The sequence below is a fragment of the Calidris pugnax genome, unplaced genomic scaffold (assembly GCF_001431845.1).
Source record: "Calidris pugnax isolate Ruff unplaced genomic scaffold, ASM143184v1 scaffold188, whole genome shotgun sequence".
In the NCBI taxonomy this organism is placed as follows: Eukaryota; Metazoa; Chordata; class Aves; order Charadriiformes; family Scolopacidae; genus Calidris; species Calidris pugnax.
Window position 1 is genome coordinate 4,431,761 of NW_015091257.1, and position 26,490 is coordinate 4,458,250.

The 26,490-nt window shown below is 38.0% G+C and overlaps 1 protein-coding gene across 1 annotated transcript; it reads right to left on the reverse strand.

The window, feature by feature from the left end:
* Nucleotides 1–848: 848 nt before the first annotated feature.
* On the reverse strand, nucleotides 849–21,281 carry LOC106898783 (interleukin-5 receptor subunit alpha-like). The gene is made up of 11 exons (XM_014960224.1): nucleotides 21,176–21,281; nucleotides 18,672–18,871; nucleotides 17,877–18,031; nucleotides 17,595–17,742; nucleotides 16,924–17,032; nucleotides 16,651–16,838; nucleotides 13,642–13,778; nucleotides 9,632–9,776; nucleotides 5,382–5,469; nucleotides 4,231–4,321; nucleotides 849–1,817 (listed from the first exon to the last, which is right to left on the reverse strand). The coding sequence occupies exons 2-11, from the start codon at nucleotides 18,772–18,774 to the stop codon at nucleotides 1,695–1,697; spliced, it is 1,287 nt and encodes a 428-aa protein (XP_014815710.1). The 5' UTR covers nucleotides 18,775–18,871; nucleotides 21,176–21,281; the 3' UTR covers nucleotides 849–1,694.
* Between the last annotated feature and the right edge of the window lie 5,209 nt (nucleotides 21,282–26,490).

Below are 26,490 nucleotides of genomic sequence, written 5' to 3' on the forward strand. Positions count from 1 at the left end.
AAGCAGTAATTCTTCCCCTTTTCCTGAGAAAACATGCCTGGACCATGGTTGATGGGATAAACTGCCTTGTTTACACACAAAGATAGTAACTGAGCATCCAGGAGAAAAATGAGTGTGTTGATTGCGGGTTTTCCCATCTGCACTCAAGACAGAGAAGGACAGATTACAGGAGTTGTCATTACTAAAACTTGATTCAGCACCTGACATCTTCCTCCTGAGGATTTGCATAGGCGTCAGGCTGATATGCATGGGGGGAGGAGGGAGGAAGAGCACTGATGTTCAAAGGTAAGACCATCCTTACCTTCTGTAAAAAATTCAACACAACAGGAAAGGTAACACTGCCTAGTAAAGTTGATTGTTTTTTCCTGAGGTCATGAACTTGATCCTATGGCAAACAAAGATAATGATAGTCCTTTTATTCTTCAGGCATTTCCAGCTTGGGCTCTTGGGATTTTACCAGCCTTTCTTACTATTAAAGAGAAAGAGTGCAGTCTTCACCACTGTGATGAGGGAGAAATTTTAGCGAAAAAAAAAGCATATTCAGGTGAACCAAAACTCTGTATAGCAGTGTATCTTATAAAATGAATGTTTCAAAAAAGCACAAACAGAAGTTTTATATTGTCCCTTACATTAATACAAAATATGTTTTTTCAAGTGTAATCAAATACTTACTTCAATAAATATTATTCTGAGCATGGAGAAATTTTACCATAAATGAAAACAAGATTTTTTTAGGTAGTTTCCAAGCTTTCCAGAAAATTAAGTCCATCATTTAGTTGTATTTCCTGCCCATAAAAAAAGTCTGCAGAAATATCTTCCTTGTAAAATCAAGGCCATATAGTCCTTCCTCTGTAGTCAAATAAATGCTACCTCAACTAAGAGTTAAGATAGTCTGCTCTGGTTGTGTACCTCAAAGTGAACTGTTATGGCTTACCATCTCATGGAAATGGAAAGAAAATTTTCTTTAAAAGGACATGGAAAAATAAATAGTAATAGTTGGTCAGTTCTGAACTTTAACTTCTCTGAGTTATACTTATTTAAACAATCACAATACAGCCAAAACTTTTGTTTTCTTTAACTTGTCTAAAGTTTTCTCCTTTTACTAACTTCAAAGGAATAAATCCGTCGCATGAAAAGGCCTTACTTACATCTTCACACCCCACTCTTCCTTAACATTGCTGTCTGCTTACACAATGCAGTGCCTCAGAAAGTATTATTTTTTTCAGCTTGAGAAAACTCTTGTGATCTTCTTCTGCTATTTCCAGAAACATTCATTGTTTCCACCATTCGTCATGACCAGTCAGATGTTGAATAACTAGTATGAGATTTCTATGAACAGCCAGTCTTCAAAGACATTGATTATCAGACAGTTCTTGGAAGCTATTGCAGCATTACGAAACACTAACTCTAGTTCCATTTTAACCCTAGTGGACCTCAATATTAGATCATATTGTCTGAGGTGCTGTAATTTTATTCGGCTGAAGATCAGCTGTTGTGAGGTGCAAACTGCAAGGTACTGCTTTGCCTTTGTGATCCAAAGTTCATTTTAAGAGTTGCACAATGTCAGAGTTCAAAATACTTCAAATTATTGGTCTCAGCAAACTCCAGTATCAGCTGTTCTTAGATCTGTCTGAATATTGTCCACCTCATAGAAAGGTAACTCTTGCATGTAGATTTAAAAAAGTGCATCCTCCCTACCGGTCTTCAAATCCAGATTCCTTCAAAAATTTCTGTTCTTGAATGCTCTTGTCTCTGTTCTCTTCTAGTATTGCCATAGTAACCTCTGAGTGCATCTCCACTTGCATTGACATTTGTTTCTGTTGAATAAAAGTAACATTATGCACAACATCTGCATTCAATGGTATTGCAAATTCTGCATATTGTTACAAACATGCTACTTATTTGGTGAACCTGGGATTAGTACAAATTACTTACTTTGTCATGATAAATGGAATACAGAGATCATATGAGTTAATCTCTCAAACAAAAGGTTGGTCACAGGCAAATTTTCTTAGTTTTTCTGAACCTTAATTTTGTTGCTTTTCCCACTCCAGGTTGATATAACTATGTACCTAAGGTTTATGTCAAAGACACAGTCTAGCTTTCAGGGGTTACATTTATTTGTTGGATAAAACAGATTATCTCAGCACCCAGTCTTCTTAACTCTTACAGTGTGTCCAAAGGCAGTGTCTTTGCTTTTTTAGGTACCAGCAATATTTGAGATACTGGTATGTTCCATACATTATATTCAATTTATCTTTCCTAGAAATGCCATCGACACTCATCTCAGCCACCTGTTGTAATCATCTAGACACTAATTACATGGTTATGCTAAGGCCTTCCTGTCAAAGGTATATTCAGTGCTTGTAATGGCTTGGGGACAGATATGTCTTCTTTCTCTGTTAGTGATATTAAATATATTTTTTGTGGTGATCATTGATTGCTGTGATTTTTTAATTCATATGTTGAATACAAAGACCTCTTAAACTGCAGTGTATGAAGTTGTAGGTTGGAGGGAGATGCAGAATGTAAGTTGGTGGTGATGATTTTATCTTTATGTTCTGCCTGTCCATATGTGATGGTCATAAAGAGTATTATTAATTAATTTGCACACCACTGATGGTGAAAAGAGCGCCAAAGGATTTTTGCCCAGAAAAGGTGGTAAATATGGCATCTTTTGGGTCTAATTTGGTCAAATAATTTTGGCCAGAAGTGTCATAGAAATTACTTTGAATATTGAGAATAAGAGACTTGGCTTTAATCCAGTTCTGGAGCTCTTGAGCTTTTCTTTTCTGGAAGAATGACTGTAAGGAAGAGGAGCACAGACTGCTCTTGAGACCCTGCTCAAGGCTTGTGGAATGAACTCCAGGTGCAAGTTCAAAACACTTCCATCTTTCTGTTTATATTATAATGTATATGCACATCAGTTTTTCCATAAATTTGCCTTTGAGAAGATAAAATAAACAAAACAAAATATCCCACTCCTCTTGCCTCATAATTCAAGTTGCGATTCATGAATTGAGATGGTCCATGGTGTCTGTCAGAGTTTGCAATCATGTAGGTATATTCATACAAAACCCCAAATACAATAATGGAAGGCATATATTTTATGCCTGGGAGAGAAGATGGCATAACTGCTCACATTGACAATTGTTAGTTACATTGCTGAATGCTTGCCTAAAAAAGATTTGATATTGCAGCATAATTACAGTAATAAAGTAGGAGAGAGTAAAAGTAATAGAAAACCTGCAGAGGCTTGGAACAAATGTTTTGAGTACATAGGATAGAGAAAATCCTCGTTGCAATTTTCTATTTCAATGATGTTTCCGCCCCCCCAAAAAAGAGAGTTTGAGCACACCTGCACCTTCTCGTCATGTGTTCCAGAAGAACCAGGACAGAGGCAATCTTACCAACCTTATCATGACTCCTGGAGCACATCTTCACCAGAGTTGTAGGGATCTAGAGCTCTGCCTGACTAGAGCATTTTTTCCTCTAACTTACACAATGACAAACAGTGATAAGAAGCATTGAATCTGCCAGTCAAGGTGCTCCATTAATGATAGCTACACAAATACTGCAAATATTTATATTCTGTTTCGCTCAATTGAATAAAGACTTGCAATTTGCCATGAGATAATCTATCATCTGAGTTTACAGCACATTATCTCTTCCAAAGTAAACACCTCTGTACAGGGTATCCTGCTGTATCCTGCAGTAGGTGCACAGGTGGGGTAGTTTATGTTTTGTGCTTTGAGGATCTTCCTCTTATTTGCCATAACAATGGAGAAATATTTTATTATATTATTTAAGAATGGAGAATTATCATTAAAAACATTTACAACAACATAACCTATGACTTGCAGATCTCCACAAAAACTTTCCTTTTGGTGACTTTCCCACATGCTTATACATGTAAAATCCCATAACTGACTATTCTGCAGGGAGTCAGGGTGATTGCTACTTAAAGCCCATTGAGTGTGGATATGCTGAAACACTTTTTGAGACAATGCTACCCTGAGGGTTTTCTCCATCCTGTCTACTGAGATCATTGTCTTGTAATCTCCACAAGCTTTCTCTTCTCTTTTGGCTTCACTACAAATATTCTCCATACTTTTTTCCCAGTTTGTCTTAAAACTGGCCTGCTGCTCCAAATATAATATGTACCATTCCGATCGCCAGTAGTATCTTACGTGTCAATGTAGTGAAAGAAAAAAGACAGACACACTTTACCTGCTGGCAAGTCTCATCTGCAGCTAACCAAGTTTTGATATTATCTGAAGGATGTGGAACAGGCATGGTTATAACTTCCAGGCATCTATACCTACAAGAGAGTGATACAGACATGCAACTCTTAAATGTCTGCAGGAACAGATCATTCAATAATACTTTGTAAGACATATGCTAATTAGACAGGCATCTACCATTTCTAAAGCCATTCTACCCTTTTTTGTTTCACTGCAGACCTTTTTCTCAGCATTTTTCACAGCTCTTCTTCAGCCTGACTGTTTTTAGTGGGAAGAACAGAATTGCTCTCTTGAGGGCAGTCACTTCTTACTATTTAACCAGAATATTGTTTTATGTTCGGATGCAGATGGCTTTCAACTACATGCTTTGTTTGCTTTGAGTATTTGTTTACTGAAATAAGATAAGAGACCATCATAACTTCTTTAATCTTAATCGAGAATCATATTTAGTCATTAATTAAATAATCCTATCCCGAACAATTTTTTTTTTCAGTTCAAGAAAGCCCTCTCAGGCATGTTGATAGGAAAACTATATAGCCGGGCAGAAAAACAGTGGCATGAATGCAGATGGCTGCATTAAATATTGGTGGGTGTAGAACCACTACTACTTGCTGTACTCATACAACAGCAAAAGAAATTCCTTCCATTACGTTGACTTTCAGTTTTACTTATTTATTGTAAACTGTCCATCTTAGAGTAAAAGACTGCTCTCAGTAATACCCACAGATTATGAAATGAAATTGGGCAATGTGGCAAATGTAATTCATTCTTGGTATGACTAACATCGGTGTCCCTGAATGCAGAACCCACAAAAGCATGGGGCAAAGTCACCCTAAGAGTGGAGAGACAGTAGTCAACGGTGAAAAAAGTGCCATTTATAGAGGCAGAGAGACAGCTGAGAGTAGGGTATGACCCTGGAGCTCCAGAGACGGTGATGGGAGCTGTGAGATGGCATTCTTTTGTTAGAACAATAGTTGGAAATACACAATGAATTGCTTCTTGTAAACATAACTTATCTGAGACTTTGTCTTTGACTTTAATCCATTGTATTGTTTGCTTACTCTCACCTTCACCTTTCTTCTTCCCTGACCTTTGTTCCACCAGAAATTTATGCTACCTTCCAGAAATGTACATTACCTTCTGCAAGCATACATCATCAAACCTCCAAGGAAAATCAGGAGGCAAAACAAGGTGAGGTTTAGCAGCATGACATCCACAGTTTTTTCTTAAAAAGAAAAAGGAAGGGCAGTGTTAATAATGTGGGAAAAGGTACTTCATAAGTGGACAAATTAGATATTAACTCATAAATATTGCACTATTCCTGAACTGCTACAGATTTAAAGAAACATTTCCTTGAGCTTTTTTAGGGGGAACAGGGGCTTCTGATTTCAGCACTGTTCCTTCCTCTTCCTTTTAGCCCTCAGCCTTGCTGCTGCCTCAATTCAGCACTTTCGCTGGCTCCACTACACTCCATCCTCTCCTTTCCCTAGATTTCTGCCTTCACATGCTGGGCATGGCCTGTCCTGCCACTGGATACTTCTGTCCAGCTTTCATTCCTCTGGATATCAACCCCTCTGTCCATCTGCTATTGACACATCTCTGCTGCCCCAGCTGCTTCTGGGTTCTTGCTGTTGCCACCTCCCATCTCCATGCACCATGAACACCTGACGCTACCTCCTCACCCTTTTACAGCTGTGACTGGTTTAAGGCAAAATGAAAATAAAAGCTTTTTATCAAATAAAATATTCTTTTTGACTCAAGAAGAGACATTTGGTTTTCATTATATTTACCTTTTTTATCCCTGTTAGGCACAGTCCTAAAGAAATGCCAGCAAACATTCTGAAATATGTATATATAGTGTTCAAAAAATAGTACTGTTCTATACCTTGCATTCCTTCCTCCAAAATACCACAATACCAAAATAGTCTTTGACTGATTCAAAAATGCCTTTTTGGTAAATTTTTTGTGTTTGTTTAATGCCTAGCTTTAGAACCACAACTAGTTTGGATCACTTTGATCTAAGTACTTTGAAGAAAAACAGGAACAGCTCTTAAAATGTTATAGACCGAGGCCAGTTAAACAATAGTTTTAGGACTAATCTAGATCAAATTCAAAAAATAAAAGAACTGAACAGGTGTTCATATTTTGAACCCATCAGCAGTTCAAACCAAGGATATTATGAATTTCCACAAATTTGATGTGAAATCAAGAAAAAACTCACAAACCTCTGAGTGGAACTGTGCATAAAAATAACTAATAATTAAGAAGAATTAATGTTCTACTAAAATAAGAAGCTATTCTTTTTTTAATTTAGGATGAAAAGAAAGTTTTTCCCATCTTGTCTTTTGAGGTGAGGGCTCAGAAAACATATTCTGAACAAGGTCTGGACTGTGTGGTAGAAATTCTTTTGTTTGAGGTAATTGTTCTGCATCATTCCACTAACCCCATATCACGTACACACCCGAGAGAAGAGGAAGCAGTGGTCTTTACATCAGCCAAACCACAAAGAGGTTTGCTTCTCTTGCTTTCTTGCCTCATGCATTTTGGAAAGGAGGAAGAAAAAGAAGCACATATATTCTTTTATGTAGACCATTTTACAGTGGGTTTTTTTCACATGCAAATGCTCAAACTTAGTCACAGATAACACTACTTTGAAACCAAAACAAGTGGCTAGGTTTGCAAAAATGCAGAACACCTCTGAATTACTACTAACTTCAAAGCAATCTGTGAATGCTCAGCAGCTCTAAAAATTAGACCAATTATTTCAGGTTTCTATATATGAAAAAAGCTGATCAAACATTTCTTTTTCAGCAGAAAGTTTCTATACTAAATAGCTCAGTTCAGTTTAAATTGTGGTTATTTTTCAAGGGCATATGCTAATTCCAATGGAAAATGAATGTGTTTCCCATGAGAAAATTAACAAATTCTTTTCATGTCAAAGGAACATTTCAGAACAAATATTTTGGTTATGTTTTGAATTATGTTATTTCATTTTGATGTTTCAGCTTTTTTAAATGGAGGCTGAAATGCCTCTTTAAAATGCATTCTTAAAGAAATGTAGCACATTTCCTGGATGAAGCATTGGAATGTCATGTAGAAGCAAACAAAAAGCAGGTCATTGCATGTTCCTTCAAGGCTTTCAGCAGAATATTTGACACATTCCAAAATAAAAAAAAAAAAAAAAACTGAATGGATGTTTTTCCTTTCAAGTTACTCCACGGAAAGATTCAATTTTTTCAGTTCACTGTGTCTATAAAATTAGGTACCTGACTTTCATGGAGTTGCTGTGAGTGATACTACTAATAACAGGTTTTTTTTTAATCTAGGCAATATTAGAACACTGTCCACTTATGTATGTTCCCAAAGTAATTTTCCTTTCAAGTTACTCCACGGAAAGATTCAATTTTTTCAGTTCACTGTGTCTATAAAATTAGGTACCTGACTTTCATGGAGTTGCTGTGAGTGATACTACTAATAACAGGTTTTTTTTTAATCTAGGCAATATTAGAACACTGTCCACTTATGTATGTTCCCAAAGTAAAACAGGCAGAAAACTTTCTCTAGGCATCAAAAGAGCTGTTTAAAGAGATTTGCCTGAGTATGCGACCCCTGGATGTAATCTACTCATAGATTCCTTTTATAAAAGACCACCGATCCTCTCCAAGTACAGGCAGTAAGGAGGGAAATTGCTACATCATATGAACTTGTGCGTATGTGCAGTGTGCTCCAGGAGAAAATCAACATGCTGCACTGAACACATGCAGATATTATAACTTATATGCAATGGTGGTCTTGTCTACCATAAACTTTTCTGCAGCATAGAAAACATGCTGTGATTGCTCAGCCTCAACAACAGCTGCAGCGGAAGCTGGGAAAGCAGCGGTGTTGAAAACCGTTGGCAGGAAAGTTGCAGCTGCCGAGAGGAAGGTTGGTAGGCTGGAACCAGGGTGGGTGACTGTTCAATTCCATTTCCTTCTTCTGGTGAGGGGCTGGCAGGGAGTGATTAAATATACATTCCCCCACCAGGGAAAGTCCTTCTAATTTCCCTTCACTCCACGGCTACACATCAGCTGTGTCTCACCTGACACGAGGCAGACCCCTCTGCTGGCCATGCTACGGTCCTAGGCTCTCTCTGTCTTCAGTGAGAAGAAAGAAGCATCTCCAAAGGGCAATTTAAGTCTCTGATGGCCTGAAACGTGTTCTCTCCTTCACTACAGTGAGTGTGTGGATCTCCCTCCAAGCATTTCATAAGAGAGATGTTTTTGAAATGAAATCAATGAATCTGGGCCAAGAAGGTTGGCAGCCGAGAGATACCAACAGACCAGTGGGATGTGGTGAGGCATCTGACAAAGTAGGGAGGCAACATCCTATAAACCCTATAACCCTATAATCCATTGCAAAAATAATAATTTCTGGCCTTGTATTTCCTGTGTCTTCAGAAAACTATGTACCTGAATCTCAATAAATCAAAAAGACGTATTCCAAAATACAGTCTTTTGCATTAAAGATATTTATCTTGTTTTGTTAGATTACCAATAGTATTGCACTTGTTTTTGCATGTCAATGTAGAGACAAGTCTATGCACCAGTTTCTCTCAATAAATATAGCAGGCAACATCCTATAAACCCTATAACTGAATTTACACTCAATCCATTGCAAAAATAATAATTTCTGGCCTTGTATTTCCTGTGTCTTCAGAAAAATATGTACCTGAATCTCAATAAATCAAAAAGACGTATTCCAAAATTCAGTCTTTTGCATTAAAGATATTTATCTTGTTTTGTTAGATTACCAATAGTATTGCACTTGTTTTTGCATGTCAATGTAGAGACAAGTCTATGCACCAGTTTCTCTCAATAAATATAGCGTCATTCCATTATACTACTAAATGGATATACTACTAAATGTGCCAGAGCACATATATTTAAATGAGAGCTAAACCATTTCCTACCTCTGTCAGATAGGAAATTATTCCCATGTTGTAGTAAAAGAAATGTGAGGCTTAGTCCTTAAGGACTATGTGATTTGATGAATTTGTGGATGCTTGTGCTGTCCACTGCAGGGCAGGCAGGAGAGTGTTGTGAGCTTTTCGACTGCTTACCATTACTATTTTCTAAAGGCTGTAAAGAGTCAGATGCAATTTACCTCAGGAGAACAGCCCTGTGCTAGACTGCCTTAGGACCAAGGAAGTACAACTCTTGACCAAGGACTGTCTTTCCCTACAGCACCTAGAGCTGTGTGAGCCTGGTGTGTGCCATGGACCTCTAAGTACTATTACAGTGGAATAATACAGCAAGGATATAAAACAGGCACAATAATGAAGTAAATACATTGAATGGTAATAACATATGATAACGGTTATGAATAGTAAATACGTGATAACTTACCATTGTGAATAAACACTGGTTCACTCCATTCACTCCAAATCTTGTTTCTTATGCATACCTCTTTCTTTACCCTCACTTGTACTGCACATTTTTTTGCTGGTTTATGAAATGGAGACTCGTATTTCTCTGCAGTGACATCTACAATCTGTCAAGATAGGTTTAGGGGGTTATTTTATGTGATTTCACATTGCAGTTCAAACAGCTATAAATCCGGGGATGTGAAATGCGATTCTTTACATCTCTATCCTAGTAGGAGGAGATTTTCAGAACAAGCGTTTTTGTCCAAACACAATCTGATTTTTATCTGGTATGTGTTAAAACTCAGGACTGAAAAGGAAGGAGAGCCTAGGACTAATAAGATGGAAGGAGGTACCCGCTACAGTAGGACAGTAAGATTTTGAAAACACTGATTCCCCTTTCATTTCTTATCACATCAAGAGTAGGATGAGTACAGTAACTATGGAACTTCTAGTTTTAAGGTTGTGGTATGGATAGTGTGCTATACTTGCTTGGCTGGTAAAATAAAATCCTGCATTTTTCAGCTGAATGGTGGTGAGGGATGCCCACCATTTTAATGACTATCTCAAAACGTCTTTAATTGTGCCTCAAAAATAAAGCATGTCACTTCAAAAGATGAAGCCAACACAAGGAGTGTCACTGTTTAAATCATTCATTCCTTTTGAAAACTGAAGCAAAGTGCTATAATTAGAAAAGGCCAAGAAATGAAGTAGGTAGGAAAAAAAAAAAAAAAAGCAGGAAAAGAAACTCTTGCTTGTAAAAATTAAAAATAATGTTAGGATGTTGAAAAGAAGTATAAAGTATGCATCTTGGACACAGATGGGCAAAAATAGTTCCAAAAGTTTACATGCTAAGTTTTTCAAAACTAAGAAGTGGGAATGCTCTTGGGCTTTCAAAAGCACACTAAAGTGACTACAAGGGTTAAGTGCTAACTAAATGATGTGCCTGAAAATTTCTTCTTAAGGAGCAAATAAAAAGCTTATGTCATCATAGGAAATTTCCAAAGCTCAGACTGAAAGATTTTTTGTAAAATTACATACTTGCAATTACTGCAGGAACTTGCAGTGACATCTACCCAGAGCATCCGTGGAGGATGTTTATCCAATCCATTGTTTATAACTCTATACAGAGCCATCCTCAAGTGGCCTCAGAAACTTGTTCCCATGCTGGGCTTTCCTTGGAATTAGGACGCTTTTCCCAACTTTTAGCCTATGTTTTCCTTGCTTCAAATGAAGCCAGTCACTTTTAATCCTACTCACAAGTTGTAATGGATAAGTATGATCCCTATGCTTTTCTATTTACTAGAAAATTAACACAAGTTACACTCCTTTACTCTAGACCATGACCCTCAGCCTTCGATTCCTAGAGCGCGTTTTCACAGCTTATGTTCGTTTTAATAATTCACATTTATGTTCTCTGATTTTTTTTTTCAGCATATTTATATTTTGTGGTGGTACCCAAAGCACAGTTTGAAACTTCAGGTGAAATTCAGTAACTAGAAGGGCAAATTGGTCACAATCCACATCTTACATGTGACATGCCTGTCATATATACTTGAATAACATTTGACCTTTGTGTAATAACATGGAAAGATTGACTCAGTTTGTGGTTCAGTGTAATCCACAGACCCTTTTTGTTCTGTATTGCTGCCTACACAGGAATTCCTTATTTTGTGTTTGCACATTTGCCCTGTACTTCTCAGTCATAGGATTTTCCTTATTACTGAATTTTGGCTTGTTGATTTCAGATTTGCACAACATTTCTAATTCTAGTCTTATTCCCCTTAGTACATGCCAACCCTTCATAGATTCCTGTCATCTACACACTCACCTCTCTATTTTCAAGCTTTATCAGTCTTCATCACAGTGTTGTTTGTGCTCATAAGTATTCAGCGAATCATCTCTTCAGGTATTCATTATAAATAAATATAGACTCATATATTTTAATCATTATACTCTTACCTGTTTTTTAACAAACATCTACAAGCCTACTTAGAGACACTCTAATACCTCAACTCATTAAGTCTTTGACCAGGAAACAGACCTTTGGGCTTGCTCCATTCTTCTCCCTCCTGTGTCCTCTGTAATACTGCTGCAGTTTTCTTCCTTAACTTTGCACAGATCCCCTCATCTTTTTTGCTCCTTGGCTAGGTAACCACAGTTTTAGTCATTACCAACTGACAATGATTCTCCTCAAATCTACCTTAAGTCCCCTCATTTATCTCGTGCCCTCATATGTCTTTTTTTTGCTTGCTATTGCAGCTGCCTCTCTCCTGTATTCCCAAACCATCCCATCTGTGGAAAAAAGGAAGCCATGATTTTCCACTGCTGTGTTGATTCAATTCCATGCCCAAATGACTTTGCTTTGCTTTCCTCTCCCATGTTTACATCCTGCAGATGTGTACAAAGCAGAGAAGCAGTTGTATAAGTCAAGGAAAATGAAAGAAGTTTATTCCATTTAAGTAAGGATGCTGAACTATTTAATGTATTTGAGATTTCCTTCCAGAGAATGGAAGGTGTTAGGAAGCTGGAAACCAGGCTTGCAATGGCCACATGAAGACTGTGGACTGCAGGATCTCCCTGCTCACCTTGGGCACATCCCAGCCCTGCAGAGGGAAGGGATCCCTTTACTCCCAGCTCTTCACACTGCCTCCACCCTTGTTCTGCGCATTGAAGCAGGAAACAAAACTGTGTGCATGGACAGGAAGGGATCAGACACATGGTCCAGCATGTGTCTCAACAGGATACCAAGGGTCCAGCACAAACCTCCCTTGCTCACTCTGCTTGCAGCCTTTGGTGACTACGAGTTTTGTGAATGGAGAGGGATGAGCCCTGAGACGTCTCTGGCAGGGGTTTTGAAGTACTAGATTTTGGAATGGTTGAGGGGATGATAACTATTGGCAGAAGTGGACTAGAAGTAGGCTACCCGCCTTTCTTCTGGAAAAATGCAAAGAGAACTGGGAAGCTTTGGCATGACCATGTAGAGACCTGAGCTCCTTTTCCACATGCTGCAATGAGGAAAGGTGGGAAGAGCCAGCCCTATTCTGGAAACTACCTATCAGTGTTAGTGCTGCACCTGAATTAATAAACCCTGCTGTAATTTATGAAGATAACATTATGTGATCAATAACATGTCTACTTCACTGCACTTTTTTCTGCTGTGTCTAACAAAGTGTGCATGCACATCAATTTAGTCATGCGTTCTCTCAGCCTTAAATTGTCTCTTAAATGTTTGCAGCCAGCTTAGATAACACTTTTATTGTTAGAGTACTGTGCGCTGAGATGTCTATTAGCTAAGTTTTGGGTTCTTTAAGAAACACACGGCATCAAAGGCAGCTTGAATGAAAACACCAAAGATTCAGAAAATTCACATTCCAATATGCATCTGAATTTCATACCTATTGTATTCTGAATTAAGTTTTCTGCATGAGAACTTCTAAGCACTTATTTCCAGGTAATTTAGAAATGCCACCTAGTAATACCAAGTGGCATTTAGTCACCATAAACTATAACACTGTTCTATTTCTTACTGGTAAGACTAAGAGAAGCTTCTGATACATCATGAAAGATTTTAAAATATATTTAATATATAAGGTATGTAAACAACAGGGGTGATTCTTTAATGATGTATGTAGATATAGCAACAATAATGCCATTTTTTTCTTTAAAAATATTATCAAAGTATCTGCTAAATTTTTCTTCTTATCAATATAGAAAAAAGTCAGTAATTGTGCTAATGTACAATTCAAATTCAAGATGAAAAGAAAAAACAATAATCAGTCCACCTGAATGCAAACATGACTCTGAAAAACTGCATTAAATGTGTTGATTTTCCATTTTTGACCAGAAAGACAAGAAAAGTTGGATTCTTCATGAAAGACTTTGAAATTTCTATAGTTTGTTTGAGTTTTAACTCTGTTAAATTCAAGGGATGCCTAGTTTTTATGAAAGATATGCTATGAAGATTGAATGCATTACCAGAAGCATGATTACCTTACGATCTGTTATTTTCACTTGATACAAAAAGCACTTGCTACTTGCAGAACCAATAGTAGGCGGGGGTTTCCAGTGAATTTTAATACTTCCGTTTTCAAGGGAAACAGAGACGTTGATAGGCGGGTTCAGTTTCTCTGAAAAAAAGAGCAAAGAGAGACCTTCTGTACCTCAGGCACTTTCTCATATTTATGCTGATGCAAAGCAAAAACAGCGCGTTAGTCCCTGAAATACACAGCTGACTATTTTTGGAGATTGTCACACCCAAAGAAGGCATTCAGTGGGTGACACATTTTCTTTAAAAGTGCTGCTAACTAACTGGCATCCATTTCTCTCTCAAAATAAAACAAGCAAGGTCTTTTTTTTTTTTTTTTTGCATATCTTTCCAGGAACGGTAGCGAGGGTGGGTAGGAGGAGCAGGCCCTTTGAGTTCACCCTTCAGAGTCCGGGTGGGTGTTGAAGAGACCTCCAAGCTGCTACAGGCTCCCTGCCATGTCAGGCTATTTCCACATTGTCTTGTGAGATACCTCAAGTCTGCCCATGAACCTGGCAGCGTAACTTGGAAAGAAATGGAACTTCATTGAAGTTGAACCCTTCACTGAAGGGCTACTGACAGAGTACCGATTCCTGGAAGGTCTTACACAATATATGTTTTCTACACACCTGTTAGAAATCTTTCTGTCTCTTTTATAAATGAGCCAGTGAGCACTTGCTACAAAGGAAGCAAGATGTGCTTAAGAGATGTAAACAAACAAACAAACAAAAAATATTCCTCCCGCCACTGTACTCCAGTCACAAAGTGCAAGGAGTGTGGTGGCAATGTTTTTTTCAGGGAGGGATGGGGTACAGGGTTGGAAGCAAGGGACGTTTAAGTTCCCAGGATTTTAACATTTAGTTTAGATAAGCAAGCCTATAGCTGCTTTCTAGCAGTTGGGGTTGTCCAGCCTGGAGAAGAGAAGGCTCCGGGGAGACCTTATAGTGGCTTTTCAGTACTTAAAGGGGGCCTACAGGAAAAATGGGGAGGGACTCTTTATCAGGGATTGTAGTGGACAAGGAGTAATGGCTTTAAACTGAAAGAGGGGAGATTTAGACTAAATTTTAGGAAGAAAATATTTACTGTGAGTGTGGTGAGACACTGGAACAGATTGCCTGGAGAAGTTGTAGATGCCCCATCCCTGGAAGTGTTCAAGGCCAGGCTGGATGGGGCTTTGAGCAACCTGCTCTAGTGGGAGGTGTCCCTGCCCATGGCAGGGGGGTTGGAACTCGATGGTCTTTAAGGTCCCTTTCCAACTTTAACCATTCTGTGCTTCTGTGTGTGCTCGCTGAAAGCTCACTTAGATTTTGCTGTGCCCTACCAAGACTTGGCAACAGTTGAGCAACCTGCTCTAGTGGGAGGTGTCCCTGCCCATGGCAGGGGGGTTGGAACTCGATGGTCTTTAAGGTCCCTTTCCAACTTTAACCATTCTGTGCTTCTGTGTGTGCTCCCTGAAAGCTCACTTAGATTTTGCTGTGCCCTACCAAGACTTGGCAACAGATTTTAGAGGCAAGGCGCGCTAACAGCGTTTGTGTTTGGTGCTGAGACAGGAGGGGAAGCTGTTGGCTGAACCACCTGTGACTTCTGAATACTAGAGATGGCTAAGGTGGGAAGGGAAGGTCAGTGAGGAAACGCTGGCAGTCTGGCGTCTGCATAGAGAAGGCAGTGGCTGCTGTAAGCAGGAAGAAGGAGATTGAGTGGATGGAGGGAGAAGCAGGGAATGGACATCCTGTTTACTCCTACTTATCCTCCCACTCACTTCTTCCCACCCCAGCTTGGTGCTCCTCGGGAAAACCTTGGGTGGGAAGGTTGCCCCAGGAATAGCAGAGGGGTGGGAGAAGGCATGAAACTGCCAAGGTGAGGCTGGGTGAGCACTCAGGAAGTCGTCAGCCAAATTAGAGTAGTTCAGGCATCACCTCTGAACATCACGTGAAATCTTTTGTTGCTTTGTGAAGCATTTGATCCTAAGACTGGATGTATTATAGCAGCTCTCTCTCCTGGAGTGTGCAGGTGGGATTAGACCCAGGCAGCCAGTCTGGAAGTGGGCATCCTCCCAGCCAGCTATGAAAACACCTAATACAGTCTTCCTGCAGATTAGTTCTACCACCACCACCCTTTTCTTTTTTTTTTTTTTTGGCTTTTCAGGAAAATCTGATTTTCTTGAAAATGTTTTATTTTGCTAAAACAGAACATCTTGCTTATCGCTGGCTCTGATTGCAGTATAAATATTTGAGCAAAGCCAGTAATTCCAATAACAGAACAGAATAAAGGAGATCTAACTCAGAATAAATATTTATACTTTTGAATTACTTTTTTGCTATCCCTTGAGTTATGACTGATTCCCATGTTACAGGTCTGGAATATGATCAACATGTTGATAATTTAAAAGGTATTTGAATCTGCAGTCTGTACTAGAACTCAGGTGAATTTCTTACCCATGAGATTAATTAACTTTCCAGAGGAGTAAGGAAAAGTAATTTCATATGACCATTCAAAACTAGTGATAATTAAAAATAACCATCAAAGTATTTTTAACTGAAAAAATGGTATAATAAATAAACAGAAATGTTAGTAATATTTGAGAATATTCATATTCTTAAATTCAGTTACGAATTAGATTTATGTCTATTTATGTTCTATAGATACTATAAAAGAAAAAGGAAAGAACAGGAAAGAGAAAAACTGGAGAAAAGAAGAATATAATGTTTTTCAAATTGCATTTTCTCACACTAGCTTATCAATTTTTTTAAATACCAGCTATAGATAAACAATGATATTACATCAGAGAAAAAAAATTAAAACCTTTGAGCAATAATCCATTTTGTTTAATATTTGTGCAAAATTCCCAGAATCATGAATGCATAAAAATTTAGAATTAATATTTTGACTTTTTCACACTTCCCTCTTTCCTTTCTTTGCTTTCTGGACAAATGAAATAACCAATAAATGAACAGGTAATAATAGAAAAAACTTACCTATTGTCTGAGGTGTAAAAGCTTTGTAATAAGACAGGCCTCCTGAATTATGTCTCAGATGTCTTATGGTTATGTTTAAATTGATTTTTCTTGATGGTTGGAAATATATTTCTTTCATATGGCATCCAATATTTTTCTTCCTTGCATTTTTTATATATTGCTGGCATTCAAAATCTTTTCCTACGTGTCTGTGAGAAGGAAATATGAGTCTTGTAAATCAAGGACTTAGGTACAAAAGCATAGCTTCATAGTTATTTTGCACAAGACCATTACCTGTATGAAAAAAATATCTGAATATCTTCAGGAGCTTCTGCTTTAATAAGCCAGGTGCAATTGAAGAAAGATATATTATATATGATGCATGAAAAATTCTGAATATATACTGCAACAAAGAAAGGGGGAAAAAGAGTGAGTGATGGTTATTTTCATGATTTTTTAATAACAACATGATGGCCTTTACAAATCCATTTTTTGTGCTTATTTCTAGAAGCATGAATAAGTGGTACGTGAGAGCAAGTGGGTCTTTTGAATTTTTGGACAATTCCAACCGAGAGGCACATCTGCTACCACCACCAAAAGCCTTACTAACCCACTTAAAGGACAAAATGTCTGAAGCAGTAAAAGCTTCAGAAAAGCTTGAAAAGCTCTGCTCTTTTAAGATACAGAAGGCAGTCTTCAAGAGACATGAGTTACTAGGGAAAATGGAGAGAGTAATCGGGTGGTTCTGACATCTGGCTTAGCAGAGCTGCAGTTTTCTGAATCTAAACATGTCTAATAAAGGAAATAATTCTCCAATATTCCAAGGTGCTATGTGTCATCTTAACAATTCTGAGCCAAAAAAAGTAGCATAAGATAAGAATGAGCTTTCAGAAGTCATATGTCTCTAAGTAAGACAGAACATTATCAAGAACGCTTGGATGTCTTAACATGTAAAAATAGCTAACCTGGAGGTGCCTTGTAAGTAAATTCTGTCCAGTCACTCTCCTTAATTACATCTTCTGTTTCTTTTGCGAAAAGTTGTGTTTTAACTTTAGCATTAAAACCAGAATGTAACTCAAGAGGTATTACCTTTTTCTTTTCGCGCAGTCTTTCCTAAGAAGAGGAAGAAGGAATTGCATGATGGCAGATGGTACTAAGTATTGAAAGGGAAATTATGCAAATTCATCTACTGAATGAAGCAATATCTGATTTCACTTTAAACTACATGTAACCATTGAACGACTTACTTTCTTTTCATGAGTTGTATTGAAGAATTTATAACTCAAAATATACTTCACAGTATACTTCTTAGTTTCTTCTTTTGTCAGGTTATTGTTCCAGGATAAGATAACTCTTGACCCATGCTTGGTAATCCACAGAACATTATGTGCTCCAAGACCATCTGCAATTACAAATTACATAGAGGAAGAGAGGGCCCACCACTGTGTATACAAAAGATTTGGCTCTCAGTGAGGCTTGCATTCCCAGGAGCAGGTGGTTGCTGAGCTCTGTTGGATATGACTGAATTTAGCAGTGAGTTTCATGTTTACCTATCTGCAGCTCTCAAAACGTTGGGCTATTCACTTTTATCTGTCTTGGACACCTCTGCTAGCACAGGTCTCTGGAGAAGAGAAGGCTCCAGGGAGACCTTATTGAGGCCTTTCAGTACTTAAAGGGGGCTTGTAAGAAAGATAACAGACTTTTTTAGCGGGGCCTGTTGTAATAGAACAAGGGGTAGTGGTTTTAAACTAAAAGAGGGAAGATTCAGACCAGATACAAGGAAGAGGTTCTTTTTGTGCTGAGGGTGGTGAAACAATGGCAAAGGTTGCCCAGAGAGGTGGTAGATGTCCCGTCCCTGGAAACATTCCATGTCAGGTTGGACTCAGCGCTGAGCAACCTGATCTAGTTGAAGATGTCCTGGCTCATTGCAGGGGGGTTGGACTAGATGACCTTTAAAGGTCACTTACAACCCAAACTACTCTATGATTCTATGATCTGGGATGTCTAGTATAGGATGAACTGTTACAAAATATTTTACTTACCCACTACATCTGGTTGTCCACTTTCCAGGCTAGTGGAAAATAGTATCTTATGCTGGAAAAAAGTTACCATCAGAATGACAGGAGCAACTGTAATACGTGCCATAGTAAATGGCTTGGGCCACAGATCTGCAGAAATTGAGACTCTTTAGTTCGAAGTTCAGTTGAAAAAGCACTTAGAACGTGATGTCTTCATTTTGCTTCTGTGAAATAATAAAAAACATCCACTTAACCACTTAAGTGTTGTCTGAAGTATAAGAAATAAATATGAAATTACATATGTTTAATGGGTCTTGTTGATCAGTGCCTTTAATTCCCAGGATGTTTGTACCTAAGCACACTCTTTAACTGGGTGCCAGGGACAAAGAGAAGAGATATGCCATGCTGCCAGCCGGTTTTGAATGACAGTGCTGCTTAGATTGCAAGGCAAGACCACAGATATGACACTACTGATCCTCAAACCTAGACGACAGAAATTAAGCTTACAGACACTGAAAGCAGACTGTTTGGGTTGGAGCCACCTGGCATAACTTTGACTAGATACAAAACCAGCAGCTGTATCTGTTATGAGTTAGCCAGCCTCTAGTGGCAGTAGAGCAACTGTCTCTTCTAGGTGTGATTCATGTTACCTGGTTTAGATATCTGCTTTAAAAGGGTATGAACTGTAACTATCTGAGGAAAGCTGAATCTTGCCATTTGCAGAAGTGACTATCTACAAGTGTATATCAGGTATTTGCTAAATTTGAGATACAGTGAGAAGAAAGATTCTTTCTGGTGAAAGTTGGTTTTAAAAAGACACGATTGCTGTTTGATGGGTGAGTATTCATTCAATGATTGCTTTAATGTAAATCAACCTCTGAAACCTTACCAGTTCTTCACAGAATTAATAACTCTCTGTGTTCGGGGTCTTTCACTCACAGGCTAACTGATTTATCTTGACTCTGATTGTTTTCCATACTAAAATTCTCATACGCACTCTATGTTATCCATGGATCAGCAAAAGGACCCCTGGAGCCATATCAAGATATTCACAGTACATTGACTGACAAGAGGCATTGGTCATTTAAAGGAAAATGTGTGAATGTTCAGCACATCAAAAAGTCTGCAATGAAGTTACCTGGGAAAAAAAATATACACATACACTTTGATTTATAATGCTATTTTAGTATAATGCGGTGAACAAGAATGTTGTCATTGTTTATGAAGTACTGTGATGGTGAACAAGAGGTCATTTAATGAATGTTGTCATTGTTTATGAAGTACTGTGAAAAATCACAAGAAGATGCTTTCAGGCAGAGATTCCCCGACCTGGTTCATTCTGATGCTGATCTCAGCTGTAGCAGCAACAGTAGCTGTGGTGTGTGTGCCACACCAGTGTGTAAATTCTGCTTGGTGTGCCCAGGAAAGGAGTCAGTTCTAATTGCCTGGAGAGGGAAGTAGTGATCTGTTCTCACTCTCACTTCTCATTAATGGTGCCCCTAGAACGGTAGGGTGTGTGGCAAAAGTCAGGGAAAACATAAAATGAAAACAAGGATTTTTCAAGCGTTTATAATTCAACATGCAGGGGTTGTAAAGGGCTCATACATTCTCATCAGATGGAACAATCAAAGATATTACTAGGAACGTGTGTATACTTTATTTAAATTTGGAGAAAGGAAAGAAAATGAGGATGGAAATAACTAAGTATGTTAAAATATTTGTGGCTGTTAGTAACATGGCTACTTTTGTGGAAAACACAAGTCAAAAGGGGACCTGAAACAAGAAAAGGAACAAAATAAATCTTAAAATAGCAACAACTTTTGGTGCTAGAAACGACAATAGAAATCATCTGTGAGGTAATACAGATTCGTTCAGTCAGAGAAAGGAAACATAGCGGCAGAGAAGCAGGAATTTTAAAGTAAGTCTGAATAAACTTAGAAAAAAACCAACTGTCTTGAGTCAAAAAAGGCATTTCAGGAGAGATTATCACTGTTTCCTGGAGGTGACCTCTTCCTAGAAGTACCTGTCATACAGCACTGAAAGACACTTTGCCACTCAGTGTGCAGTGGACTCCCGCACCTTGCTCCCACAGGTACATGCCATGGCAGAGGGTGTCAGCAGGCTGAGAATAGGACTAGACAAATTAGTGGAAAGCAGATCTATGAAAAGGTTCTAAAAAATCTTAGAGACGGATGTACCCTCTAACAGCTCTAATTCAGCTGCTGTAGATGCTGGGGGAGTACTTGGAAAATGGGATGCAGGAAGTGGCCAAAATTGTGGATGATATCTAAGTAGCACCTCCTATTGCTGCTGCTACAGACAGACCAGCAGATGGACCCCTGGGCTGACCCCATAGCGTATTTCTTATGTCTATATGCAATGAATTGGTCCACAGAAAACAGCAAATCGAAAGAAGAACAACATAAGGATGCCCAAGGTGACCAGGAGGGAATGAAAAGCCATCCATACATAAAAGGCTTACGATTCACAACTTGTCAAAGAATGCTTATTTCCATAAACCAGCATACCTGAGCAGAAAGACAGGAGATTTCTTCTCAAACATACGTAGACAGGACTGAGTGTTTCTAATCAGCCAATGCCGCTTGTTCGCTGCCCAGAAATGTCTGGTTTAATGGGTTGCTGGAATAAGAGAAAGGGGAGGTAACATTAGGGAGCTGCCAGCCCATACACCACAGCAGCTGCAGAGATTGTAAGGGCTTGTGCAAAACCCACCTGGTGAATCTGGGAAGTAGACAGTCAGGGCAAGAAAATGAAAGCAACAAAACCAATCTTCACAAAACTTAGAATAGTTAATTTGAGTGTGGGGAAAATCAACCATTTAATGTCAAAAATTCAAGAGACCTGAGAGTTTCCTGAAGTGTAGATCTGTTCACTACCCATGTGTCTGAATAAAGACATTTTTCAAAAGCCTGTGGGACTCATTATTATGTCTTCCTAAATATAAAAGTTAACATATTAAGAAACAGTATTTTAAAAATATTTTCTTTGAAAAAAATTTTCCAAAAACACAATTTAAAGTGCACTTGAAAAATATATTTTGCCTAATTTAGAGACTAAATTCAGTCATTAAACAATGAAACTTTTCATATATGGCACTAATGTACATAAGAGTAAGGGAAATCACTACCTAAAATTTATACTGCATTTAAGACTGTTGATTCGTATTTTTCAAAGCTCCCATGTTTGCTAGTAGACAAAGTTGAAATTGATAAAGAAGTAATGAAATAAACAATATAGGTCAAAGACATTTTAAAGGGCTGGGTAGCTGAAGAGTCAAAACACCAGTACCATTTACATTCTTTTTTTCAAAACTTACCTTCTAAATGCATGTTACATCCTGGATACCTATGCATCGTTCGGGTTGAGAAGCAGGAGAAGTCAGCATTGGAGAATGTCTTGGTTTAAAATTATAAGAAGAAATTGATTCAGGAGACTTCCCTTTTCACAAGTCACCCCCTCAGAAAAGCCAGTTTCCACTGCCACTTCCCACTATGGGACGAAAGCACACCTCTGAATATGCAAACACCAACTGGAACCTTTCTCAAGTTCTTTGAAATACCTTGAAAGAGGTGCACCTCTGAATGACTAAGTCAGTGGTCACAGCTTTGCACTTCCCCTTTGCGCACGAAAGAGAATGATTTCAAAACTTTTTACGTACTGTATGAGCTTGCATCTTTTAAGGAAAGGTGAGATTATACAAGAAATTAAATTGCGTAGTGCAAGTGGTGGCTATGAAACTAAAACCTCAGAAAGATGACACCCTACTTGCTATTTTTCTGGTTTTTTCAGTGGCTAATAAGCGTTTTTCACTGCACACCAATTTAAAAAAAAAAAACAACAAACAAACACAAGCTAGACAGATAACCAAAAATCCCAGCACTAATGCAGGAAAAAGAACAAATAAATCTTGTACTTTGAACAAGGTCTTACTGTCTGCTTTACTCTCTGTTTCTGAAGCTTTACGCAGCCTAGCCTCTAAAATTGTCCTACTTTTGCCTGTTATACTTTGTAAATGGGTTAAGTTTGAAGTTATTACATATGTGAATGCAAGCCATACTAGCATGTTATGAGTGGCATTCTGGTGGGTTTGACTGCCTTGATAATGAGTGGGTTTGAAATCAATTTACTACTTTATTCATACAAATTCATATTTTGCATTCCAGCTTTCCACCTTAAGATGAATATAGAAGGGGAATAATGGATAAAATTGTTCATTCTTTTTCTGGGAATGTGGTTTGGAAGAGATATGCCTCTTCATTCATGCTAAAAAGTATATTTGCTGAGAATCTGACCCCAGTTTTTGGTGCAAAAATAAGCCTAAGGTGTTAAGAATGCACTATTTACTGCCTTTCAAAAAATTTCAAATTTGGTCAAGCTATTATCCTCTTAAAAGTCTAATTTCACAAACACTGCTACAAAGGGCTGAAGAGATCAAGGAATATATTTCTTTCTTCCAGTATGCATGTTAAAAATACATGTAAAAAACCCCAACCAAACAAAACAACCAAACAAAAAACCCAGCTGGATATGTCATACAAAAGCCCAATGGAATGTTTCAGCTTCTTACTATTAAAGCCTCAAATACTGCTGCTTTGTGTCTTGGGTATACACCATATGCCTCCTTCCTTTATTAATACATTTTTTGCTGTGATTACTTTGACTGCTTTATACACAGATTTCCCTTATACATAGATTCTATAAGAAATCTTGGTTTTAGATTAGAAAATAATGTATTTAGGTCCATGTGTTATTTTATTGTTAGCACTAGATAATGCAATTATACAATGTAAGACCAAACCAGCAACCTTTATCTCTGTTTTGAAGTTTATCAGACATGAGCTTAAGGTTGGTGCGTACGAAAAAAACCCCATACTTTTCTAACTATGGACTAGATGAAGGGAAGCAAATGATTCTTGAGAACTTTGACTATATTTAGAAGTACACTGTATTTTAGTGAGAAGAGGTGTGACTTAGAATCTCAATTCCAGTGGTAATCATAGCAAACCTGACCATAGGCCCAGTATTTCATTTTATAAGATGTAGAACACTTATTTTCCTGTTGTTTCTCCTGCTTATTAACAAAACATGTAAATCTTATCTGGTTTAAGCGTCTTGTACATTGAATTAATGGTAGCACATTAGTAATTGCAGCATGTTTCTTCCAGTTTTCTTACATCAATAAAATACTACCATTGCTGAATTCAGATAAAAGCCATTCATTATCTAGTGGCATGTTTTCTGGAGTTTTGTCTTAATTTAAAATAATTAAAGATGAAAAGGAAGAAAGCTACACTTCAGGGATTATTTTTTTCTTACAAATTTTCACACATTGTTAATTTATTCATAAAAGCAAGAATGATAGGGATTCAAAACCTTTTTCCATCCTTAGCAGACTCTCACACTGAATTGAATAAGAGTTCCAGTTCATCAAAGTGCTGCATTGGAACAGCGTATGGAATTGGGCTGATTAAAATGGCGTGTCATATAATTAAGAATATCCATTAAGCCAATGCAGTGTGGCTGTACTTCACCCAGGGTTTAGTTGCCTGTAAAAAAAGTGACTGCTAACCATCCATAAAGCCAGTGCTCTAAGCAAACCTCAGGACTTAGCAGCCGTTTCTTTCGTAGTTATCTGAACCCCATGTTAAGCTAGTTCCAGTGAAGTCCCATGTGTGTGACTAAAGGACATGGATTTTCCCTTCTACTATTCCCTCAAAGCCTAATTTGTTGTTTTAGCACCCTTAGTGTTTTTAATCATGTGATGGGGGCATTTGGGGTGCTCTTTAGTTTTACCTTTGTTTACATCAAAAGAGGAATAGGGGAAATCTTATCTTTTGCTTTGTGTTGATGTGAAAATGAAGTTTTAGATATTTGGTCTGTTGAAAATGAAATGTTTCCCTGCAAAGGGGCGGTGAGGCGTCTTGAAAGATATCAGTAAGGTAAAAGGAGTGTCCTGAAAGCAATACGTTCTTGCTAGCAGAAGGGAGTTTTGACATCATAGTTTTCTACTGCAATGACTAAATTACCACCATTTGGTCTCTTAATCCTGTTTTGAAGCTGATCTCATGTTTCTGTTTCACATAATGGGGATGGCAGCTGTCCATGTGGCCTTCTATTCTGCATCTGCAGTCTCAAAATGAAATTCTTTTTTTGTGGATTATGTTTGTAACACTTTCCAAACTAGATAGATGCCTATGTACGTATACCAATACGAGGTTTGCCAGAGAAAGTAATTTATTGGAGAAGATGCCCCTTTACTTTCCAAAAATTTTCAGCTACAGCAAATAGCAATCTGTTCACAGTGAAAGTAAACTTCAGACACAATGTCTCTGATCTGGTTTCTCTGCTTTTCTACATCCACAGAGGTTAATGTCAATTACAGCCGATTCCAACATGCAGAGATTTATGAGACAGCAATGTGCAAGTTTGGGGTCTGCTGCAGGGTACACTGACTTTGCATCAGGAGTGGGAATGAGCCCTATAAAGGAGTGTAATACCATATAGACACGCTTGTTCTCAGGTAATAAGAAGGAATCCATGAAAGGTTTGAATTAAAAAGATAGTGGTGATAATATTGTGATTACAAATACATTAGACTAAATCAGACTCATTAAATGCCTACTGTAGGATATGCACTACTTTTAATGGGGGAGAGAAAGGAGACGAAAAGATGGGAAAAAACTAAAGCTCTAATAATTTCCAAGTGCGCAAATGAGGCATGGAGAGATTGCACCACTTTTCCAAATCACACCAGAAATAGATGAAATAACTAGGAATTTTCACTAATCTGAAATCTCCATTTTAAACTTTGTCAATACATAGAAAAATTTAGAACACTGGTCCAGAGCTGGTAACTCATTATGCATAGAAATTCCTCTGGGGTAATGGGGAGATCAGTGATGAATCACAACAATTGTGATGACAAACAGCCTAGGAGAGTGAGGTTTGAAAAAAATTACATATCTTTTCACATGAAAACAATAGATATGCATCCTGAATATTTCTAGGAAGAAAGCCTCCTGTGTTATAAAAGATAAGCTGTATTTCATAGCCATTACCCTTCTTTCAAGGGAACCAGTAAAACATAGCCTTACACAGAGAAAACCTAAACATTTAAGAGCATATATATTGGCATCTGATTGCTATTTCATGCAAATATTCCATCATACATTCAAGCACTGACAACAGAATACTTAACATATATTTTATCACCTACAAATTTTCTGGAATCAAATCAGAGACTAACATTTTATATTGTCATATTAGCTTTTATGTTTAGCTCTTAGAGTCAGTTTGAATCATTTGATGGCTGTTGTGCCTCAGTAGTTCCAACACAGAAATGAGCACAGCACACACCTGTGACCATGCAGAGTTCCTGTCTGAGATCCGTGTATAGCATTGGACACCTCAAGGAGGAGCAGAGACCTCAATGCCTTTAATTCTGTTTATCACTCTGCATTCCCAATTAACAGGATGAAACTGAGCTACGAATCCACCACATTAGTCTGGAGTATCTTCCTGCTAGACCTGTTCTCCATTCCTGCAGGACTTTAGCAGCTACCTGGAGTGCACAGTATATGGACAGAGAACGAATGAGGGAACAGACCCCGCCGGGAGGAGGCGGGTGGGGAGGGTGTTAAGATACGTGCTCATTTTCTTTTCTCAGTCCAAATTCTGGGGATTGAATTAATCCTAGTTTAGGACTAGGATTCAGAGACCTGCAAACAAGAAGTTAGTTGTCCAAGTTTCCATCACAGCTAATAGATATCTAGTGAAAGTATGAGTGAACTACAGAGAGAGAAAGGGGTTGATGAGGAGAAGA

Excerpts from the sequence above, each read along its gene's own strand:
- LOC106898783 (XM_014960224.1), bottom strand. The coding sequence starts at position 18,774 with ATGGCACGTATTACAGTTGCTCCTGTCATTCTGATGGTAACTTTTTTC. Across the intron at positions 13,779-16,650 it reads TTTTACACCTCAGACAATAG|AGAAACTGAACCCGCCTATC; the intron begins GTAAGTTTTTTC and ends TCTTTTTTTCAG. Across the intron at positions 9,777-13,641 it reads TGAAAATAACAGATCGTAAG|ATTGTAGATGTCACTGCAGA; the intron begins GTAATCATGCTT and ends CTATCTTGACAG.